General features: G+C 50.1%; 1 protein-coding gene across 1 annotated transcript; it reads left to right on the forward strand.

Moving 5' to 3' along the window:
- Window positions 1-10,639: 10,639 nt before the first annotated feature.
- On the forward strand, window positions 10,640-13,793 carry LOC127906213 (proline-rich protein 36-like). The gene is made up of 5 exons (XM_052457493.1): window positions 10,640-10,649; window positions 10,925-11,123; window positions 11,213-12,854; window positions 12,907-13,480; window positions 13,531-13,793. Exons 1-5 carry the CDS (start codon window positions 10,640-10,642, stop codon window positions 13,791-13,793), a joined length of 2,688 nt encoding a protein of 895 aa, XP_052313453.1.
- The last annotated feature ends 5,874 nt before the right edge of the window (window positions 13,794-19,667 follow it).

A 19,667-nucleotide genomic window follows, 5' to 3' on the forward strand; every position in this document is an offset into this window, starting at 1 on the left:
TTCTGTGAAGGGAGTAGTACACAGCGTTGTACGAGATCTTCAGATTCTTGGTAATTTCTTGCATGGAACAGCCTTCAGTTTTCAGAACAAGAATAGAGTCATGAGTTTCAGAAGAAAGGACTTTGTTTCTGCTCATTTTGAGCCTGTAATTGAACCCACAAATGCTGATGCTCCAGATACTCAACTAGTCTAAAGAAGGCCAGTTTTATTGCTTCTTTAATCATTACAACAGTTTTCAGCTGTGCTAACATAATTGCAAAACGATTTTCTAATGATCAATTAGCCTTTTAAAATGATAAACTTGGATTAGCTAACACAACGTGCCATTGGAACACAGGAGTGATGGTTGCTGATAATGGGCCTCTGTAGATATTCCATTAAAACATCTGCCATTTCCAGCTACAATAGTAATTTATAACATTAACAATGTCTACACTGTATTTCTGATCAATTTGATGTTATTTTAATGGACAAAAAAAATCTAACTTGCCACCAACAACTATCATTACCAGGATCCAGGCTCTTTAGACTGGAAGCTCTAGACTGGAAGCTCTAGACTGGAAGCTCTAGACTAGAAGCTCTAGACTAGAAGCTCTAGACTGGAAGCTCTAGACTAGAAGCTCTAGACTAGAAGCTCTAGACTGGAAGCTCTAGACTGGAAGCTCTAGACTGGAAGCTGTTCATCCAGATGAAATGTCGCCTGTGTTTTTAGTCCATTTGACTAGCAGCTTTTCAACTCAAAAGTGTTTGATGATGTTCAACTACGTCAACGTTTGTAAGTCTTACGTTATATGTTACATTACCTGATCAACCCCCCCAACATTACCTGATCCCCCAACATTACCTGATCCCCCCAACATTACCTGATCCCCCAACATTACCTGATCCCCCCAACATTACCTGATCCCCCCAACATTACCTGATCCCCCCCAACATTACCTGATCCCCCAACATTACCTGATCCCCCAACATTACCTGACCCCCCACAACATTACCTGACCCCCAACATTACCTGATCCCCCCCAACATTACCTGACCCCCCAACATTACCTGATCCCCCCAACATTACCTGATTCCCCCAACATTACCTAACCCCCTCAACATTACCTGATCCCCCAACATTACCTGACCCCCCAACATTACCTGACCCCCCAACATTACCTGATCCCCCAAACATTACCTGACCCCCCAACATTACCTGACCCCCAACATTACCTGATCCCCCAACATTACCTGACCCCCCAACATTACCTGACCCACCCCCAACATTACCTGATCCCCCCAACATTACCTGATCCCCCACATTACCTGACCCCCCAACATTACCTGATCCCCCAACATTACCTGACCCCCCCCAACATTACCTGATCCCCCAACATTACCTGACCCCCAACATTACCTGACCCCCCCAACATTACCTGATCCCCCCCAACATTACCTGACACCCCCCAACATTACCTGATCCCCCAACATTACCTGACCCCCCCAACATTACCTGATCCCCCCCCAACATTACCTACCCCCCCAACATTACCTGATCCCACCCCCAACATTACCTGATCCCTCCCAACATTACCTGATCCCCCAACATTGCCTGATCCCCCTCCAACATTACCTGATCCCCCAACATTACCTGATTCCCCCCCCAACATTACCTGATCCCCCAACATTACCTGACCCCCAACATTACCTGATTCCCCCAACATTACCCCCCCAACATTACCTGATCCCCCCACCCAACATTACCTGATCCCCCCAACATTACCTGATCCCCCAACGTTACCTGATTTCCCCCAACATTACCTGATCCCCCCAACATTACCTGACCCCCCAACGTTACCTGATTCCCCCCCAACATTACCTGATCCCCCCCAACATTACCTGACCCCCCAACATTACCTGACCCCCCTCAACATTACCTGATCCCCCCCAACATTACCTGACCCCCCAACATTACCTGACCCCCCCAACATTACCTGCCCCCCACCCCCAACATTACCTGATCCCCCAAAAAAAAAATTACCTAACCCCCCCCCCAACATTACCTCTGATTCCCTGATTCCCTCCCCCAACATAGGTTGATTGGCCATCTGGCAATTCAGGCAAATGCTAGATGGGCCGGACCGTCTTTTTGTAGGGTTGAGCTCGTCAAAATGGGATTCCGATCAGCATTTACCTGATGGGTGGAGCAAAAAGCCTCTGGGCGGCCCGTCACTTCTCGGCATAATGACAGGAATACACAACGTCGTCAAACGGACGCACGTAAGCGTGGAAATCAAATCCACATAAACTAGTCTCATGAACAAAACACTAAGTAGTTCTTGTATTGGATTGAATAGAATAAAATAGAGAGATATCTTTAGCATTTATACAGTCAAAACAACAAGGGAACTAGCCGTTTCTCTCTCTGTGTTTTATTCTATTGAATTATATATAGCCTCATATTTAAACAGCTACGTGGGCAGGGGGGACACACATTACAGGCACTTATTAGACAAATGTGGTTAGGCTGTTATAAGGTATTATATAAGCCAATGGTCATCTATAAGTGATTTTCTTATTTGTCTAATATACGTGTTTATTCAATTCACAACTAGGACGGGTAACATTTTATCTTACGTGTCCGTAATTAACCATTTCTAAGGCATTTATAAATTGTGTGTTCACCACTTATTAATCATTACTCCCACGTTAATAAACCATTTACTAATCATTAGTCTCTCTGTAGCCTCTAATCTAAAGTGTGTGCTATTTATACTTTATAGATTTGAGTGACAAATGGAGAGACAGACTGCACACCAGGGAGTCAGAGGCCCAGTAATAGTGGTGAGTTGAGACAACAGAGGCCCAGTAATAGTGGTGAGTTGAGGCAAACAGAGGCCCAGTTAAACAGAGGCCCAGTTATACAGAGGCCCAGTTAAACAGAGGCCCAGTTAAACAGAGGCCCAGTTAAACAGAGGCCCAGTTAAACAGAGGCCCAGTTATACAGAGGCCCAGTTAAACAGAGGCCCAGTTAAACAGAGGCCCAGTTATACAGAGGCCCAGTTAAACAGAGGCCCAGTTAAACAGAGGCCCAGTTAAACAGAGGCCCAGTTAAACAGAGGCCCAGTTATACAGAGGCCCAGTTATACAGGGGCCCAGTTATAGTGGTGAGTTGAGTCAACAGAGGCCCAGTTATAAAGAGGCCCAGTTAAACAGAGGCCCAGTTATAGTGATGAGTTGAGGCAACAGAGGCCCAGTTATAGTGGTGAGTTGAGTCAACAGAGGCCCAGATATACAGAGGCCCAGTTATACAGAGGCCCAGTTATACAGAGGCCCAGTTATAGTGGTGAGTTGAGGCAACAGAGGCCCAGATATAGTGGTGAGTTGAGGCAACAGAGGCCCAGATATAGTGGTGAGTTGAGGCAACAGAGGCCTAGATAAACAGAGGCCCAGTTATAGTGGTGAGTTGAGGCAACAGAGGCCCAGATATAGTGGTGAGTTGAGGCAACAGAGGCCCAGATAAACAGAGGCCCAGTTATACAGAGGCCCAGTTAAACAGAGGCCCAGTTAAACAGAGGCCCAGTTAAACAGAGGCCCAGTGAAACAGAGGCCCAGTTATACAGAGGCCCAGTTATAGTGGTGAGTTGAGGCAACAGAGGCCCAGTTAAACAGAGGCCCAGTTATAGTGGTGAGTTGAGGCAACAGAGGCCCAGTTAAACAGAGGCCCAGTTAAACAGAGGCCCAGTTATAGTGGTGAGTTGAGGCAACAGAGGCCCAGTTAAACAGAGGCCCAGTTAAACAGAGGCCCAGTTATACAGAGGCCCAGTTAAACAGAGGCCCAGTTAAACTCCTGCCCCCCAGGAGGATAGGAATGGACCTTCCTGTTTGTGTTCACACTGTGTCTGTTTGCATGCGTGACCATTAATGAATGAGTTTCTATCCCCACAGCTGCCTAATCGTGTCACTTCTGTCTCTCATACTTGTCTCCTAGATTTACAACTCCCCAGTATACAAACACACACTCTCTCTGTCTCTGTCTCTGTCTCTGTCTCTGTCTCTGTCTCTGTCTCTCTCTCTCTCTCTCTCTCTCTCTCTCTCTCTCTCTCTGTCTCTGTCTCTGTCTCTGTCTCTGTCTCTCTCTCTCTCTCTCTCTCTCTCTCTCTCTCTCTCTCTCTCTCTCTCTCTCTCTCTTTCTCTCTCTCTCTCTGTCTCTCTCTTTCTCTCTCTCTGTCTCTCTCTCTCTCTCTCTCTCTCTCTCTCTCTCTCTCTCTCTCTCTCTCTCTCTCTCTCTCTCTCTCTCTCTCTCTCTCTCTCTCTCCCTGTCTCTGTGTCTCCCCCTCCCCCGCACCTCTCTGATTCAGAGGGGTTGGGTTAAATGCACAAGACATATTTCGGTTGAATACATTCAGTTGCGCAACTGGGCCTTATATATATATAAAAATAACTGACTATATATATACACAGTGGTGGAAAATAAGTGTTTGATCACCTACAAACAAGCAACATTTCTGTCTCTCACAGACCTGTAACTTCTTCTATAAGAGGCTCCTCTGTCCTCCACTCGTTACCTGCATTAATTGCACCTGTTGGAACTTGTTATCAGTATAAAAGACACCTGTCCACAACCTCAAACAGTCACACTCCAAACACCACTATGGCCAAGACCAAAGAGCTGTCACCAGAAACAAAATTGTAGACCTGCACCAGGCTGGGAAGACTGAATCTGTAATAGGTAAGCAGCTTGGTTTGAAGAAATCACCTGTGGGAGCAATTATTAGGAAATGGAAGACATACAAGACCACTGATAAACTCCCTCGATCTGGGGCTCCACGCAAGATCTCACCCCGTGGGGTCAAAATGATCACAAGAACGGTGAGCAAAAATCTGCCTGCTCCTCCTCTCCCTCCAGGACATTACATTTACATTTACATTTAAGTCATTTAGCAGACGCTCTTATCCAGAGCGACTTACAAATTGGTGCATACACCTTATGACAACCAGTGGAACAGCCACTTGCATCTAAATCTTGTTGGGGGAGAAGGATTACCTACCCTTACTTACCCTATCCTAGGTATTCCTTGAAGAGGTGGGGTTTCAGGTGTCTCCGGAAGGTGGTGATTGACTCCGCTGTCCTGGCGTCGTGAGGGAGTTTGTTCCACCATTGGGGGCCAGAGCAGCGAACAGTTTTGACTGGGCTGAGCGGGAACTGTACTTCCTCAGTGGTAGGGAGGCGAGCAGGCCAGAGGTGGATGAACGCAGTGCCCTTGTTTGGGTGTAGGGCCTGATCAGAGCCTGGAGGTACTGAGGTGCCGTTCCCCTCACAGCTCCGTAGGCGAGCACCATGGTCTTGTAGCGGATGCGAGCTTCAACTGGAAGCCAGTGGAGAGAGCGGAGGAGCGGGGTGACGTGAGAGAACTTGGGAAGGTTGAACACCAGACGGGCTGCGGCGTTCTGGATGAGTTGTAGGGGTTTAATGGCACAGGCAGGGAGCCCAGCCAACAGCGAGTTGCAGTAATCAAGACGGGAGATGACAAGTGCCTGGATTAGGACCTGCGCCGCTTCCTGTGTGAGGCAGGGTCGTACTCTGCGGATGTTGTAGAGCATGAACCTACAGGAACGGGACACCGCCTTGATGTTAGTTGAGAACGTCAGGGTGTTGTCCAGGATCACGCCAAGGTTCTTAGCGCTCTGGGAGGAGGACACAATGGAGTTGTCAACCGTGATGGCGAGATCATGGAACGGGCAGTCCTTCCCCGGGAGGAAGAGGAGCTCCGTCTTGCTGAGGTTCAGCTTGAGGTGGTGATCCGTCATCCACACTGATATGTCTGCCAGACATGCAGAGATGCGATTCGCCACCTGGTCATCAGAAGGGGGAAAGGAGAAGATTAATTGTGTGTCGTCTGCATAGCAATGATAGGAGAGACCATGTGAGGTTATGACAGAGCCAAGTGACTTGGTGTATAGCGAGAATAAGAGAGGGCCTAGAACAGAGCCCTGGGGGACACCAGTGGTGAGAGCGCGTGGTGAGGAGACAGATTCTCGCCACGCCACCTGGTAGGAGCGACCTGTCAGGTAGGACGCAATCCAAGCGTGGGCCGCGCCGGAGATGCCCAACTCGGAGAGGGTGGAGAGGAGGATCTGATGGTTCACAGTATCGAAGGCAGCCGATAGGTCTAGAAGGATGAGAGCAGAGGAGAGAGAGTTAGCTTTAGCAGTGCGGAGCGCCTCCGTGATACAGAGAAGAGAGCAGTCTCAGTTGAATGACTAGTCTTGAAACCTGACTGATTTGGATCAAGAAGGTCATTCTGAGAGAGATAGCGGTAGAGCTGGCCAAGGACGGCACGCTCAAGAGTTTTGGAGAGAAAAGAGAGAAGGGATACTGGTCTGTAGTTGTTGACATCGGAGGGATCGAGTGTAGGTTTTTTCAGAAGGGGTGCAACTCTCGCTCTCTTGAAGACGGGAGGGACGTAGCCAGCGGTCAGGGATGAGTTGATGAGCGAGGTGAGGTAAGGGAGAAGGTCTCCGGAAATGGTCTGGAGAAGAGAGGAGGGGATAGGGTCAAGCGGGCAGGTTGTTGGGCGGCCGGCCGTCACAAGACGCGAGATTTCATCTGGAGAGAGAGGGGAGAAAGAGGTCAGAGCATAGGGTAGGGCAGTGTGAGCAGAACCAGCGGTGTCGTTTGACTTAGCAAACGAGGATCGGATGTCATCGACCTTCTTTTCAAAATGGTTGACGAAGTCATCTGCAGAGAGGGGAGGAGGGAGGGGGGGAAGGATTCAGGAGGGAGGAGAAGGTGGCAAAGAGCTTCCTAGGGTTAGAGGCAGATGCTTGGAACTTAGAATGGTAGAAAGTGGCTTTAGCAGCAGAGACAGAGGAGGAAAATGTAGAGAGGAGGGAGTGAAAGGATGCCAGGTCCGCAGGGAGGCGAGTTTTCCTCCATTTCCGCTCGGCTGCCCGGAGCCCTGTTCTGTGAGCTCGCAATGAGTCGTCGAGCCACGGAGCGGGAGGGGAGGACCGAGCCGGCCTGGAGGATAGGGGACATAGGGAGTCAAAGGATGCAGTAAGGGAGGAGAGGAGGGTTGAGGAGGCAGAATCAGGAGATAGGTTGGAGAAAGTTTGAGCAGAGGGAAGAGAAGATAGGATGGAAGAGGAGAGAGTAGCGGGGAGAGAGAGCGAAGGTTGGGACGGCGCGATACCATCCGAGTAGGGGCAGTGTGGGAAGTGTTGGATGAGAGCGAGAGGGAAAAGGATACAAGGTAGTGGTCGGAGACTTGGAGGGGAGTTGCAATGAGGTTAGTGGAAGAACAGCATCTAGTAAAGATGAGGTCAAGCGTATTGCCTGCCTTGTGAGTAGGGGGAAGGTGAGAGGGTGAGGTCAAAAGAGGAGAGGAGTGGAAAGAAGGAGGCAGAGAGGAATGAGTCAAAGGTAGACGTGGGGAGGTTAAAGTCGCCCAGAACTGTGAGAGGTGAGCCGTCCTCAGGAAAGGAGCTTATCAAGGCATCAAGCTCATTGATGAACTCTCCAAGGGAACCTGGAGGGCGATAAATGATAAGGATGTTAAGCTTGAAAGGGCTGGTAACTGTGACAGCATGGAATTCAAAGGAGGCAATAGACAGATGGGTAAGGGGAGAAAGAGAGAAAGACCACTTGGGAGAGATGAGGATCCCGGTGCCACCACCCCGCTGACCAGAAGCTCTCGGGTGTGCGAGAACACGTGGGCGGACGAGGAGAGAGCAGTAGGAGTAGCAGTGTTATCTGTGGTGATCCATGTTTCCGTCAGTGCCAAGAAGTCAAGGGACTGGAGGGAGGCATAGGCTGAGATGAACTCTGCCTTGTTGGCCGCAGATTGGCAGTTCCAGAGGCTACCGGAGACCTGGAACTCCACGTGGGTCGTACGCGCTGGGACCACCAGGTTAGGGTGGTCGCGGCCACGCGGTGTGGAGCGTTTGTATGGTCTGTGCAGAGAGGAGAGAACAGGGATAGACAGACACATAGTTGACAGGCTACAGAAAAGGCTACGCTAATGCAAGGAAATTGGAATGACAAGCGGACTACACGTCTCGAATGTTCAGAAAGTTAGGCTTACGTAGCAAGAATCTTATTGACTAAAATGATTAAAATGATACAGTACTGCTAAAGTAGGCTAGCTGGCAGTAGCTGCGTTGTTGACACTACACTAATCAAGTCGTTCCGTTGAGTGTAATAATTTCTACAGTGCTGCTATTCGGGGGCTAGCTGGCTAGCTAGCAGTGTTGTTTACGTTACGTTGAGTTAAAAGAACGACAATAGCTGGCTAGCGAACCTCAGTGAATTAAGATAATCACTCCAAGGCTACACACACTAAACTACACAATTATCTTGGAAACAAAGACAGCTATGTAGCTAGCTAACACTGAACTAATCAAGTCGTACAGTTGAGTGAATAGCACTACAGTGATGCTAATCTGTGTGCGTTAGCTAGCGTTGCTAGCTCCTGGGCGAATAGCAGTGAAGGCTACGTTAGGGCGACGAAATACGAAATACGATAATTATGCAATTATCTCTGATACAAGGACGGCTATGTAGCTAGCTAAGAAGAATGGCTAAGATTATGTAGCTAGCTAACAGTAAACTAATCAAGTCGTACAGTTGAGTGAATAGCACTACAGTGATGCTAATCTGTGTGCGTTAGCTAGCGTTAGCTAGCTCCTGGGCGAATAGCAGTGAAGGCTACGTTAGGGCAACGAAATACGATAATTATGCAATTATCTCTGATACAAGGACGGCTATGTAGCTAGCTAAGAAGAATTGCTAAGATTAGACAAATCAACCGTTGTACTATAATGAAATGTAATGAAAAAGTTATACAACCTGCAGAGCGAAGTGCGAATGCGACCGCTCGCGACCGCTCGCTCCAACCGGAACCTCTCCCTCCAGGACCCCGGCTCTAGGTGCTGCCTGCTCCTCCTCTCCTCCAGGACCCCGGCTCTAGGTGCTGCCTGCTCCTCCTCTCCCTCCAGGACCCCGGCTCTAGGTGCTGCCTGCTCCTCCTCTCCCCCCAGGACCCCGGCTCTAGGTGCTGCCTGCTCCTCCTCTCCCTCCAGGACCCCGGCTCTAGGTGCTGCCTGCTCCTCCTCTCCCTCCAGGACCCCAGGACCCCAGGACCCCAGGACCCCGGCTCTAGGTGCTGCCTGCTCCTCCTCTCCCTCCAGGACCCCGGCTCTAGGTGCTGCCTGCTCCTCCTCTCCCTCCAGGACCCCGGCTCTAGGTCCTGTCTGCTCCTCCTCTCCCTCCAGGACCCCGGCTCTAGGTGCTGCCTGCTCCTCCTCTCCCCCAGGACCCCGGCTCTAGGTGCTGCCTGCTCCTCCTCTCCCTCCAGGACCCCGGCTCTAGGTCCTGTCTGCTCCTCCTCTCCCTCCAGGACCCCGGCTCTAGGTCCTGTCTGCTCCTCCTCTCCCTCCAGGACCCCGGCTCTAGGTGCTGCCTGCTCCTCCTCTCCCTCCAGGACCCCGGCTCTAGGTGCTGCCTGCTCCTCCTCTCCCCCAGGACCCCGGCTCTAGGTGCTGCCTGCTCCTCCTCTCCCTCCAGGACCCCGGCTCTAGGTGCTGCCTGCTCCTCCTCTCCCTCCAGGACCCCGGCTCTAGGTTCTGTCTGCTCCTCCTCTCCCTCCAGGACCCCGGCTCTAGGTGCTGCCTGCTCCTCCTCTCCCTCCAGGACCCCGGCTCTAGGTGCTGTTCTACTGGATGTCATAAGGTGAATGCACCAATTTGTAAGTCGCTCTGGATAAGAGCGTCTGCTAAATGACTTAAATGTAAATGTAAATTCCTGCTCCTCCTCTCCCTCCCAGGACCCCGGCTCTAGGTCCTGTCTGCTCCTCCTCTCCCTCCAGGACCCCGGCTCTAGGTGCTGCCTGCTCCTCCTCTCCCTCCAGGACCCCGGCTCTAGGTGCTGCCTGCTCCTCCTCTCCCTCCAGGACCCCGGCTCTAGGTGCTGCCTGCTCCTCCTCTCCCCCCAGGACCCTGGCTCTAGGTCCTGTCTGCTCCTCCTCTCCCTCCAGGACCCCGGCTCTAGGTGCTGCCTGCTCCTCCTCTCCCCCCAGGACCCTGGCTCTAGCTCCTGTCTGCTCCTCCTCTCCCTCCAGGACCCCGGCTCTAGGTGCTGCCTGCTCCTCCTCTCCCCCCAGGACCCCAGGCCCCCGGCTCTAGGTGCTGCCTGCTCCTCCTCTCCCTCCCAGGACCCCGGCTCTAGGTCCTGTCTGCGTGTCTGTGTATGTGTGTCTGTGGGTGTGTGTCTGTGGGTGTGTGTCTGTGTGTTGGGCTCGTGGCCCAACGGTTGACATTGAACCATGTAATTGAGTTAGCCAAGGCTGCCCATCCTCATCACCTAGCTGGTGTGTATATATGTGATTAGCTGCCCATAACACTAGCAGTACAAGGCTCTCATTTGTCATTTCCCTCATTACTGACAGAACGCGTGTGTGTGTGTGTGTGTGTGTGTGTGTGTGTGTGTGTGTGTGTGTGTGTGGCAGAGCAAGAGAGTATGAGCATGTGTATGTGTGTGTATGTGTGTGTGTGTGGCAGAGCGAGAGAGTATGTGTGTGTGTGTGTGTGTGTGTGTGTGTGTGTGTGTGTGTGTGTGTGTGTGTGTGTGTGTGTGGTGGTGTGAGCGAGCGAGAGTATGAGCTTGTGTAAGTGTGTGTGTGTGTGTATGTGGCAGAGCGAGAGAGTATGAGTGTGTGTGTGTGTGGCAGAGCGAGAGAGTATGAGCGTGTGTGTGTGTGTGTGTGTGTGTGTGTGTGTGTGTGTGTGTGTGTGTGTGTGTGTGTGTGTGTGGCAGAGCGAGAGAGTATGAGCGTGTGTGTGTGTGTGTGTGCATATTGAGAACTTCTTTGGAAGTGCAGATCCATTGTTCTATTCCCCCTCTCAGCGCTACTCCCCCTCTCAGCGCTACTCCCCCTCTCAGCGCTACTCCCCCTCTCAGCGCTACTCCCCCTCTCAGCGCTATTCCCCTCTCAGCGCTACTCCCCCTCTCAGTGCTACTCCCCCTCTCAGCGCTACTCCCCCCTCTCAGCGCTACTCCCCTCTCAGCGCTATTCCCCCTCTCAGCGCTATTCCCCCTCTCAGCGCTACTCCCCTCTCTGCGCTACTCCCCCCTCTCTGCGGTACTCCCCCTCTCAGCGCTACTCCCCCTCTCAGCGCTGCTCCCCCTCTCAGCGCTATTCCCCTCTCTCAGCGCTATTCCCCCTCTCAGCGCTACTCCCCTCTCAGCGCTCTTCCCCTCTCAGCGCTACTCCCCCTCAGCGCTACTCCCCCTCCTCAGCGCTACTCCCCTCTCAGCGCTACTCCCCCTCTCTGCGCTACTCCCCTCTCAGCGCTACTCCCCCTCTCAGCGCTACTCCCCTCTCAGCGCTATTCCCCCTCTCAGCGCTACTCCCTCTCAGCGCTACTCCCCCTCTCAGCGCTACCCCCTCTCAGCGCTTTCCCCTCTCAGCGCTACTCCCCCTCTCTGCGCTACTCCCCTCTCAGCGCTACTCCCCTCTCAGCGCTACTCCCCCTCTCAGCGCTACTCCCCCTCTCAGCGCTATTCCCCTCTCAGCCCTCCCCCTCTCAGCGCTACTCCCCTCTCAGCGCTACCCCCTCTCAGCGCTACTCCCCCTCTCAGCGCTACCCTCTCAGCGCTATTCCCTCTCAGCGCTACTCCCCCTACCCTCTCAGCGCTACTCCCCTCTCAGCGCTACTCCCCTCTCAGCGCTATTCCCCCTCTCAGCGCTATTCCCCCTCTCAGCGCTACTCCCCTCCAGCGCTACTCCCCCTCAGCGCTACTCCCCCTCTCAGGCGCTACTCCCCTCTCAGCGCTATTCCCCTCTCAGCGCTTCTCCCCCTCTCAGCGCTACTCCCCCTCTCAGCGCTACTTCCCCCCTCTCAGCGCTACTCCCCCTCTCAGCGCTACTCCCCCTCTCAGCGCTATCCCCTCTCAGCCCTCCCCCTCTCTGCGCTGCTCCCCCTCTCAGCGCTACTCCCCTCTCAGCGCTTACTCCCCTCTCTGCGCTTTCCCCTCTCAGCTATTCCCCTATCTCAGCGCTACTCCCCCTCTCAGCGCTACTCCCCCTCTCAGCGCTACTCCCTCTCAGCGCTACTTCCCTCTCTGCGCTACTCCCTCTCAGCGCTACTCCCCTCTCAGCGCTACTCCCCTCTCAGCGCTACTCCCCCTCTCTGCGCTACTCCCCCTCTCAGCGCTACTCCCCTCAGCGCTACTCCCCTCTCAGCGCTTACTCCCCCTCTCAGCGCTACTTCCTCTCAGCGCTACTCCCTCTCAGCGCTACTTCCCCTCTCAGCGCTACTCCCCCTCTCAGCGCTACTCCCCTCTCTGCACTACTCCCCCTCTCAGCGCTACTCCCCTCTCTGCGCTATTCCCCGCTCAGCGCTACTCCCCCTCTCAGCGCTACTCCCCTCTCAGCGCTACTCCCCTCTCTGCGCTACTCCCCTCTCAGCGCTATTCCCCTCTCAGCGCTTACTCCCCCTCTCAGCGCTATTCCCCCTCTCAGCGCTACTCCCCTCTCAGCGCTACTCCCCCTCTCTGCGCTCTCCCCCTCTCAGCGCTACTCCCCCTCTCAGCGCTACTCCCCCTCTCAGCGCTATACTCCCCCCTCTCAGCGCTACTCCCCTCTCAGCGCTACTCCCCTCTCAGCGCTACTCCCCTCTCAGCGCTATTCCCCCTCTCAGCGCTTGGCTCCCCCTCTCAGCGCTACTCCCCTCTCAGCGCTACTCCCTCTGCGCTCTTCCCTTCTCAGCGCTCTTCCCCTCTCAGCGCTACTCCCCCTCTCAGCGCTACTCCCCCTCAGCGCTACTCCCCCTCTCAGCGCTATTCCCCCTCTCAGCGCTACTCCCTCTCAGCGCTACTCCCCCTAAGCGCTACTCCCCTCTCAGCGCTACTCCCCCTCTCAGCGCTCCCCCTCTCAGCGCTACTCCCCCTCTCAGCGCTACTCCCCCTCTCAGCGCTACTCCCCCTCTCAGCGCTACTCCCCCTCTCAGCGCTACTCCCCCTCTCAGCGCTACTCCCCCTCTCAGCGCTACTCCCCCTCTCAGCGCTATTCCCCCTCTCAGCGCTACTCCCCCTCTCAGCGCTACTCCCCCTCTCTGCGCTACTCCCCCTCTCTGCGCTACTCCCCCTCTCTGCGCTACTCCCCCTCTCAGCGCTACTCCCCCTCTCTGCGCTATTCCCCCTCTCAGCGCTACTCCCCCTCTCAGCGCTACTCCCCCTCTCAGCGCTACTCCCCCTCTCAGCGCTACTCCCCCTCTCAGCGCTACTCCCCCTCTCTGCGCTACTCCCCCTCTCTGCGCTACTCCCCCTCTCAGCGCTACTCCCCCTCTCAGCGCTACTCCCCCTCTCAGCGCTACTCCCCCTCTCTGCGCTACTCCCCCTCTCAGCGCTACTCCCCCTCTCTGCGCTATTCCCCCGCTCAGCGCTACTCCCCCTCTCAGCGCTTACTCCCCTCTCAGCGCTACTCCCCTCTCTGCGGTACTCCCCCTCTCAGCGCTACTCCCCTCTCAGCGCTACTCCCCTCTCAGCGCTACTCCCCTCTCAGCGCTACTCCCCCTCTCTGCACTACTTCCTCTCAGCGCTCTCCCCCTCTCTGCGCTATTCCCCCGCTCAGCGCTACTCCCCCCTCTCAGCGCTACTCCCCTCTCAGCGCTACTCCCCTCTCTGCGCTTACTCCCCCTCTCAGCGCTATTCCCCTCTCAGCGCTACTCCCCCTCTCAGCGCTATTCCCCCTCTCAGCGCTACTCCCCCTCCCCACTCTTTATTGCTACGTTTTATAACAGTCATCTGACTCTTCACCTCTCCTTCTGGGCTGTGGAATGAGTGATACACTGGAGAAAGCTGAGTCACCATCTAACACTCAGAGCCCACACACAGACAGACACACAGACACACAGACAGACACACAGACACACAGACACACAGACAGACACACAGACACACAGACAGACACAAAGACAGACACACAGACAGACAGACAGACAGACAGACACACAGACAGACACACAGACACACAGACAGACACACAGACAGACACACAGACAGACACACAGACACACAGACAGACACACAGACACACAGACAGACACACAGACAGACACACAGACAGACACACACACAGACACACACACAGACACACAGACACACAGAGTGACAGACACACAGAGTGACAGACAGACAGACAGACAGACAGACAGACAGACAGACAGACAGACAGACAGACAGACAGACAGACACAGTAGGAGTTCTTTCCTACTGTGAGGGTTGTGAATAACCCGTTTTTTCCTACTGTGATGGTTGTGAATAACTTGTTTTTTTCCTACTGTGAGGGTTGTGAATAACCAGTTTTTTCCTACTGTGAGGGTTGTGGATAACCAGTTTTTTCCTACTGTGAGGGTTGTGAATAACCAGTTTTTTCCTACTGTGATGGTTGTGAATAACCAGTTTTTTCCTACTGTGAGGGTTGTGAATAACCAGTTTCTTCCTACTGTGAGGGTTGTGAATAACCTTTTTTTTTTTTTAATCTCCAACACGTTTTATGTGCTACACTGTTAGAAAGGTCCTGTAATGTTTACTGCTGACTGATTAGGCTACTTACAGTTGCAGTGAAAATACAGTTAACATTACATTACATTTAAGTCATTTAGCAGACGCTCTTATCCAGAGCGACTTACAAATTGGTGCATACACCTTATGACAACCAGTGGAACAGCCACTTGCATCTAAATCTTGTTGGGGGGGAAGGGGGGGTGGGAAGGATTACTTACCCTTACTTACCCTATCCTAGGTATTCCTTGAAGAGGTGGGGTTTCAGGTGTCTCCGGAAGGTGGTGATTGACTCCGCTGTCCTGGCGTCGTGAGGGAGTTTGTTCCACCATTGTAGGGCCAGAGCAGCGAACAGTTTTGACTGGGCTGAGCGGGAGTCTGCCACTAGCACAGACAGTGTAGTCAGCACAGCTATCCCCATTGAGACCGTGTCTCTGCCTCGACCTAGGTTGGGCAAAACTTAACATGGCGGTTTTCGCCTTAGCAATCTCACTAGGATAAAGACCTCCTCCATTCCTGACATTATTGAAAGAGATCGTGTTTCCTCACATCTCAAAATAGGGCTACTTAATGTTAGATCCCTCACTTCAAAGGCAGTTATAGTCAATGAACTAATCACTGATCAAAGTCTTGATGTGATTGGCCTGACTGAAACATGGCTTAAGCCTGATGAATTGACTGTGTTAAATGAGGCCTCTCCTCCTGGTTCCTCCTGGTTACACTAGTGACCATTTCCCCCGCGCATCGAGCGGAGGTGTTGCTAACATATACGATAACAAATTTCAATTTACAAAAAAAAACAATGTTTTCGTCTTTTGAGCTTCTCGTCATGAAATCTATGCAGCCTACTCAATCACTTTTTATAGCTACTGTTTACAGGCCTCCTGGGCCATATACAGCGTTCCTAACTGAGTTCCCTGAATTCCTATTGGACCTTGTAGTCATGGCAGATAATATTCACATTTTTTGGTGACTTTAATATTCACATGGAAAAGTCCACAGACCCACTCCAAAAGGCTTTTGGAGCCATCATCGACTCAGTGGGTTTTATCCAACATGCCTCCGGACCTACTCACTGTCACAGTCATACTCTGGACCTAGTTTTGTCCCATGGAATAAATGTTGTGGATCTTAATGTTTTTCCTCATAATCCTGGACTATCTGACCACCATTTTATTACGTTTGCAAATCGCAACAAATTATCTGCTCAGACCCCAAGGAGTTTCAAAAGCTGTGCTATAAATTCCCAGACAACACAAAGATTCCTAGATGCCCTTCCAGACTCCCTCTGCCTACCCAAGGACGTCAGAGGACAACAATCAGTTAACCACCTAACTGAGGAACTCAATTTAACCTTGCGCAATACCCTAGATGCAGTTGCACCCGTAAAAACTAAAAAACATTTGTCATAAGAAACTAGCTCCCTGGTATACAGAAAATACTCGAGCTCTGAAGCAGGCTTCCAGAAAATTGGAACGGAAATGGCGCCACACCAAACTGGAAGTCATCCAACTAACCGAAATGTGTCTGTACAGTTGAAGTGTTCATTGGAATTCTGCAGCAGAGAATTATTTTACATTTGAAAGGGTGCTTGTATCTCAAATGGGGGGACAGAAGGCTATGTGTGAAAAAAAACACATTTTATTCTCAAAAATAATAATATAATAATATATTTTGTATTATTATGTTTCAGCTGCAGCACCAATTCTTCCATATCGATGCCTCTGATCCAATGCTTTACATCGATGAACCCTACAGGCCAACGCACGCAAACACTAGTGGTGAGCAGGTCAACTGTTTGTTCACCCACTCCCAAATGCTAGTAACCCATCTGCAACTGCCCGACTATATGGAATAAAGTGAAAATCGAAGGCCTCAATCCACTCGAACCCACTAATGCGCTGTAGGCTACAGTCAGAGACTGCAGAATTTTCTTTTTTTTTGGACAGGGGAAGCGGGATTTATTTTTGCCTGTTTTCTGCTGAGTCGTCTATTTGTTCCTCAGCTTCTCTTCTGTCATTATTTGCTTTTTCTTGGCCAGGTCGCAATTGTAAATGAGAACTTGTTCTCCAACTTGCCTACCTGGTTAAATAAAGGTGAAATAAAAATTAAATAAAAAATATATATATTTTACCCTAGAAAACTAAATGAACCCTTTCTCACCAGAATAATGTTATAAATCGATAGAATTAATGCTTCAATCTAGTAGTTTTCACTGTTATCTCTTCTTACGCTGTTTAACAACAACAAAGAGACAAAGACATTTAGGCACCGGGGAGAAAATGCAATTAACCCTCCCCCCCAAAAAACGGGAAAGATGTTCAGTTTGACTGGTTGTAAGGACATAGAAACCTGTAAAAATGACCCAACATGTTTCTGATAAGATTTCAGTTCGTCTTGGTTGCATATTTTATGTTGCTGTTATGAGGCTGATAAAGACAGTACCTTTACAGACGGTCCCTAGCGGTGGTTGAAATACTATCAGCTGTCATAATGCTGATAAAGACAGTACCTTTACAGACGGTCCCTAACTGTGGTTGAAATACTATCAGCTGTCATAATGCTGATAAAGACAGTACCTTTACAGACGGTCCCTAACGGTGGTTGAAATACTATCAGCTGTCATGATGCTGATAAAGACAGTACCTTTACAGACGGTCCCTAGCGGTGGTTGAAATACTATCAGCTGTCATAATGCTGATAAAGACAGTACCTTTACAGACGGTCCCTAACGGTGGTTGAAATACTATCAGCTGTCATGATGCTGATAAAGACAGTACCTTTACAGACGGTCCCTAGCGGTGGTTGAAATACTATCAGCTGTCATGATGCTGATAAAGACAGCACCTCTACAGATGGTATCTAAATGCCATCCACAATCTCTCAAGATGCTGAAAGAAAGAAATTATATTTCTTCTGTTCCTGAGTCAAAATGTAGTCTACATTTGGTGTTTCATTTTACTGCAATAATTAATTATGCAGGAGTTAATATTAACCATGTCAACAAATCTTTTCCCAACGTAGCCGGAATGTAGCCGTAGCGTAGCCGGAATGTAGCCGTAGCGTAGCCGGAACGTAGCTGTAGCGTAGCCGGAACGTAGCCGGAATGTAGCCGTAGCGTAGCCGGAACGTAGCGGTAGCGTAGCCGGAACGTAGCCGTAGCGTAGCCGGAATGTAGCCGTAGCGTAGCCGGCACTGCTATCATCCTCTTTAACCACATCAACAAATATTTTCCCAAACGTTACTTTTCCTCCCTTAACTCCCTCAACTCTCCATTTTGCAGCTTGTCTCTAACAGAATTAAATGCTGACATTGTCTTTTTCCCCACCATGGATCAACGGTAACTTTCTCTGCCCGTTCCTGATTGGGCGATTGGCGTGTTGGCTATTTGGTGCAGTTAGGCCCTATAAAGCTTAGATTTACTCACTGACGCCAGATAATGAAAGATAAACCTCAATGTAGCCTCTCAATATAAAAATGCACAATAATTATATTTTAAGGAATTGATTTCTCTTTCCTTTATTATTTATTCAACCCGTCGGCTCTTTATCCACACAGTATTTAATCACCCTAAACCCTCCTACCCCACAGATATAACCGCAGTTTGAGTCAACACACACACACACACAGGGTAACAGATAAGGTCGGAGAAGGTGGTCGGTGTCGTCTGTCTCTGGAACATAAATAAGTCATTTAGCTGAGTTGTAATGGAGTGAGCTGCCTTGAGACAGACACACAGTCAGCAGTCCCAGCCTCACTTGGCCAAGGCACCTGGAGAGGTTACAGATCCTTCTATCGCAGGACTGTACTGTACACAGCACGAGCCTCAGCTAAGGCACTGTCAAGGCAGTCGCTGGTATCCCAAATACCAGCATTTAATGCCCTTAAGACAGTGTTATAATGTCCTTATGACAGTGTTATAGTGTCCTTATGACAGTGTTATAATGCCCTTATGACAGTGTTATAATGTCCTTATGACAGTGTTATGTCCTTATGACAGTGTTATAATGCCCTTATGACAGTGTTATAATGTCCTTATGACAGTGTTATAATGCCCTTATGACAGTGTTATAATGCCCTTATGACAGTATTATAATGTCCTCATGACAGTGTTATAATGTCCTCATGACAGTGTTATAATGTCCTCATGACAGTGTTATAATGTCCTCATGACAGTGTTATAATGTCCTCATGACAGTGTTATAATGTCCTTATGACAGTGTTATAATGTCCTTATGACAGTGTTGTAATGCCCTTATGACATTCTTATAATGTCCTCATGACAGTGTTATAATGTCCTTATGACAGTGTAATAATGTCCTTATGACAGTGTTATAATGTCCTTATGACAGTGTTATAATGTTCTCATGACAGTGTTATAATGTCCTCATGACAGTGTTATAATGCCCTTATGACAGTGTTATAATGTCCTCATGACAGTGTTATAATGCCCTTATGACAGTGTTATAATGTCCTCATGACAGTGTTATAATGTCCTTATGACAGTGTTATAATGTCCTTATGACAGTGTTATAATGTCCTCATGACAGTGTTATAATGTCCTTATGACAGTGTTATAATGTCCTCATAACAGTGTTATAATGTCCTCATGACAGTGTTATAATGCCCTCATGACAGTGTTATAATGCCCTTATGACAGTGTTATAATGTCCTCATGACAGTGTTATAATGTCCTCATGACAGTGTTATAATGTCCTCATGACAGCGTTATGTCCTTATGACAGTGTTATGTCCTTATGACAGTGTTATAATGTCCTTATGACAGTGTTATAATGTCCTCATGACAGTGTTATAATGCCCTTATGACAGTGTTATAATGTCCTCATGACAGTGTTATAATGTCCTCATGACAGTGTTATAATGCCCTTAAGAAAGTGTTATAGTGTCCTTATGACAGTGTTATAATGCCCTTATGACATTCTTATAATGTCCTCATGACAGTGGTATAATGTCCTTATGACAGTGTTATGTCCTTATGACAGTGTTATAATGTCCTTATGACAGTGTTATAATGTCCTCATGACAGTGTTATAATGTCCTCATGACAGTGTTATAATGCCCTCATGACAGTGTTATAATGTCCTAATGACAGTGTTAT

This window comes from Oncorhynchus keta, chromosome 11 (assembly GCF_023373465.1).
Source record: "Oncorhynchus keta strain PuntledgeMale-10-30-2019 chromosome 11, Oket_V2, whole genome shotgun sequence".
Classification (NCBI taxonomy): Eukaryota; Metazoa; Chordata; class Actinopteri; order Salmoniformes; family Salmonidae; genus Oncorhynchus; species Oncorhynchus keta.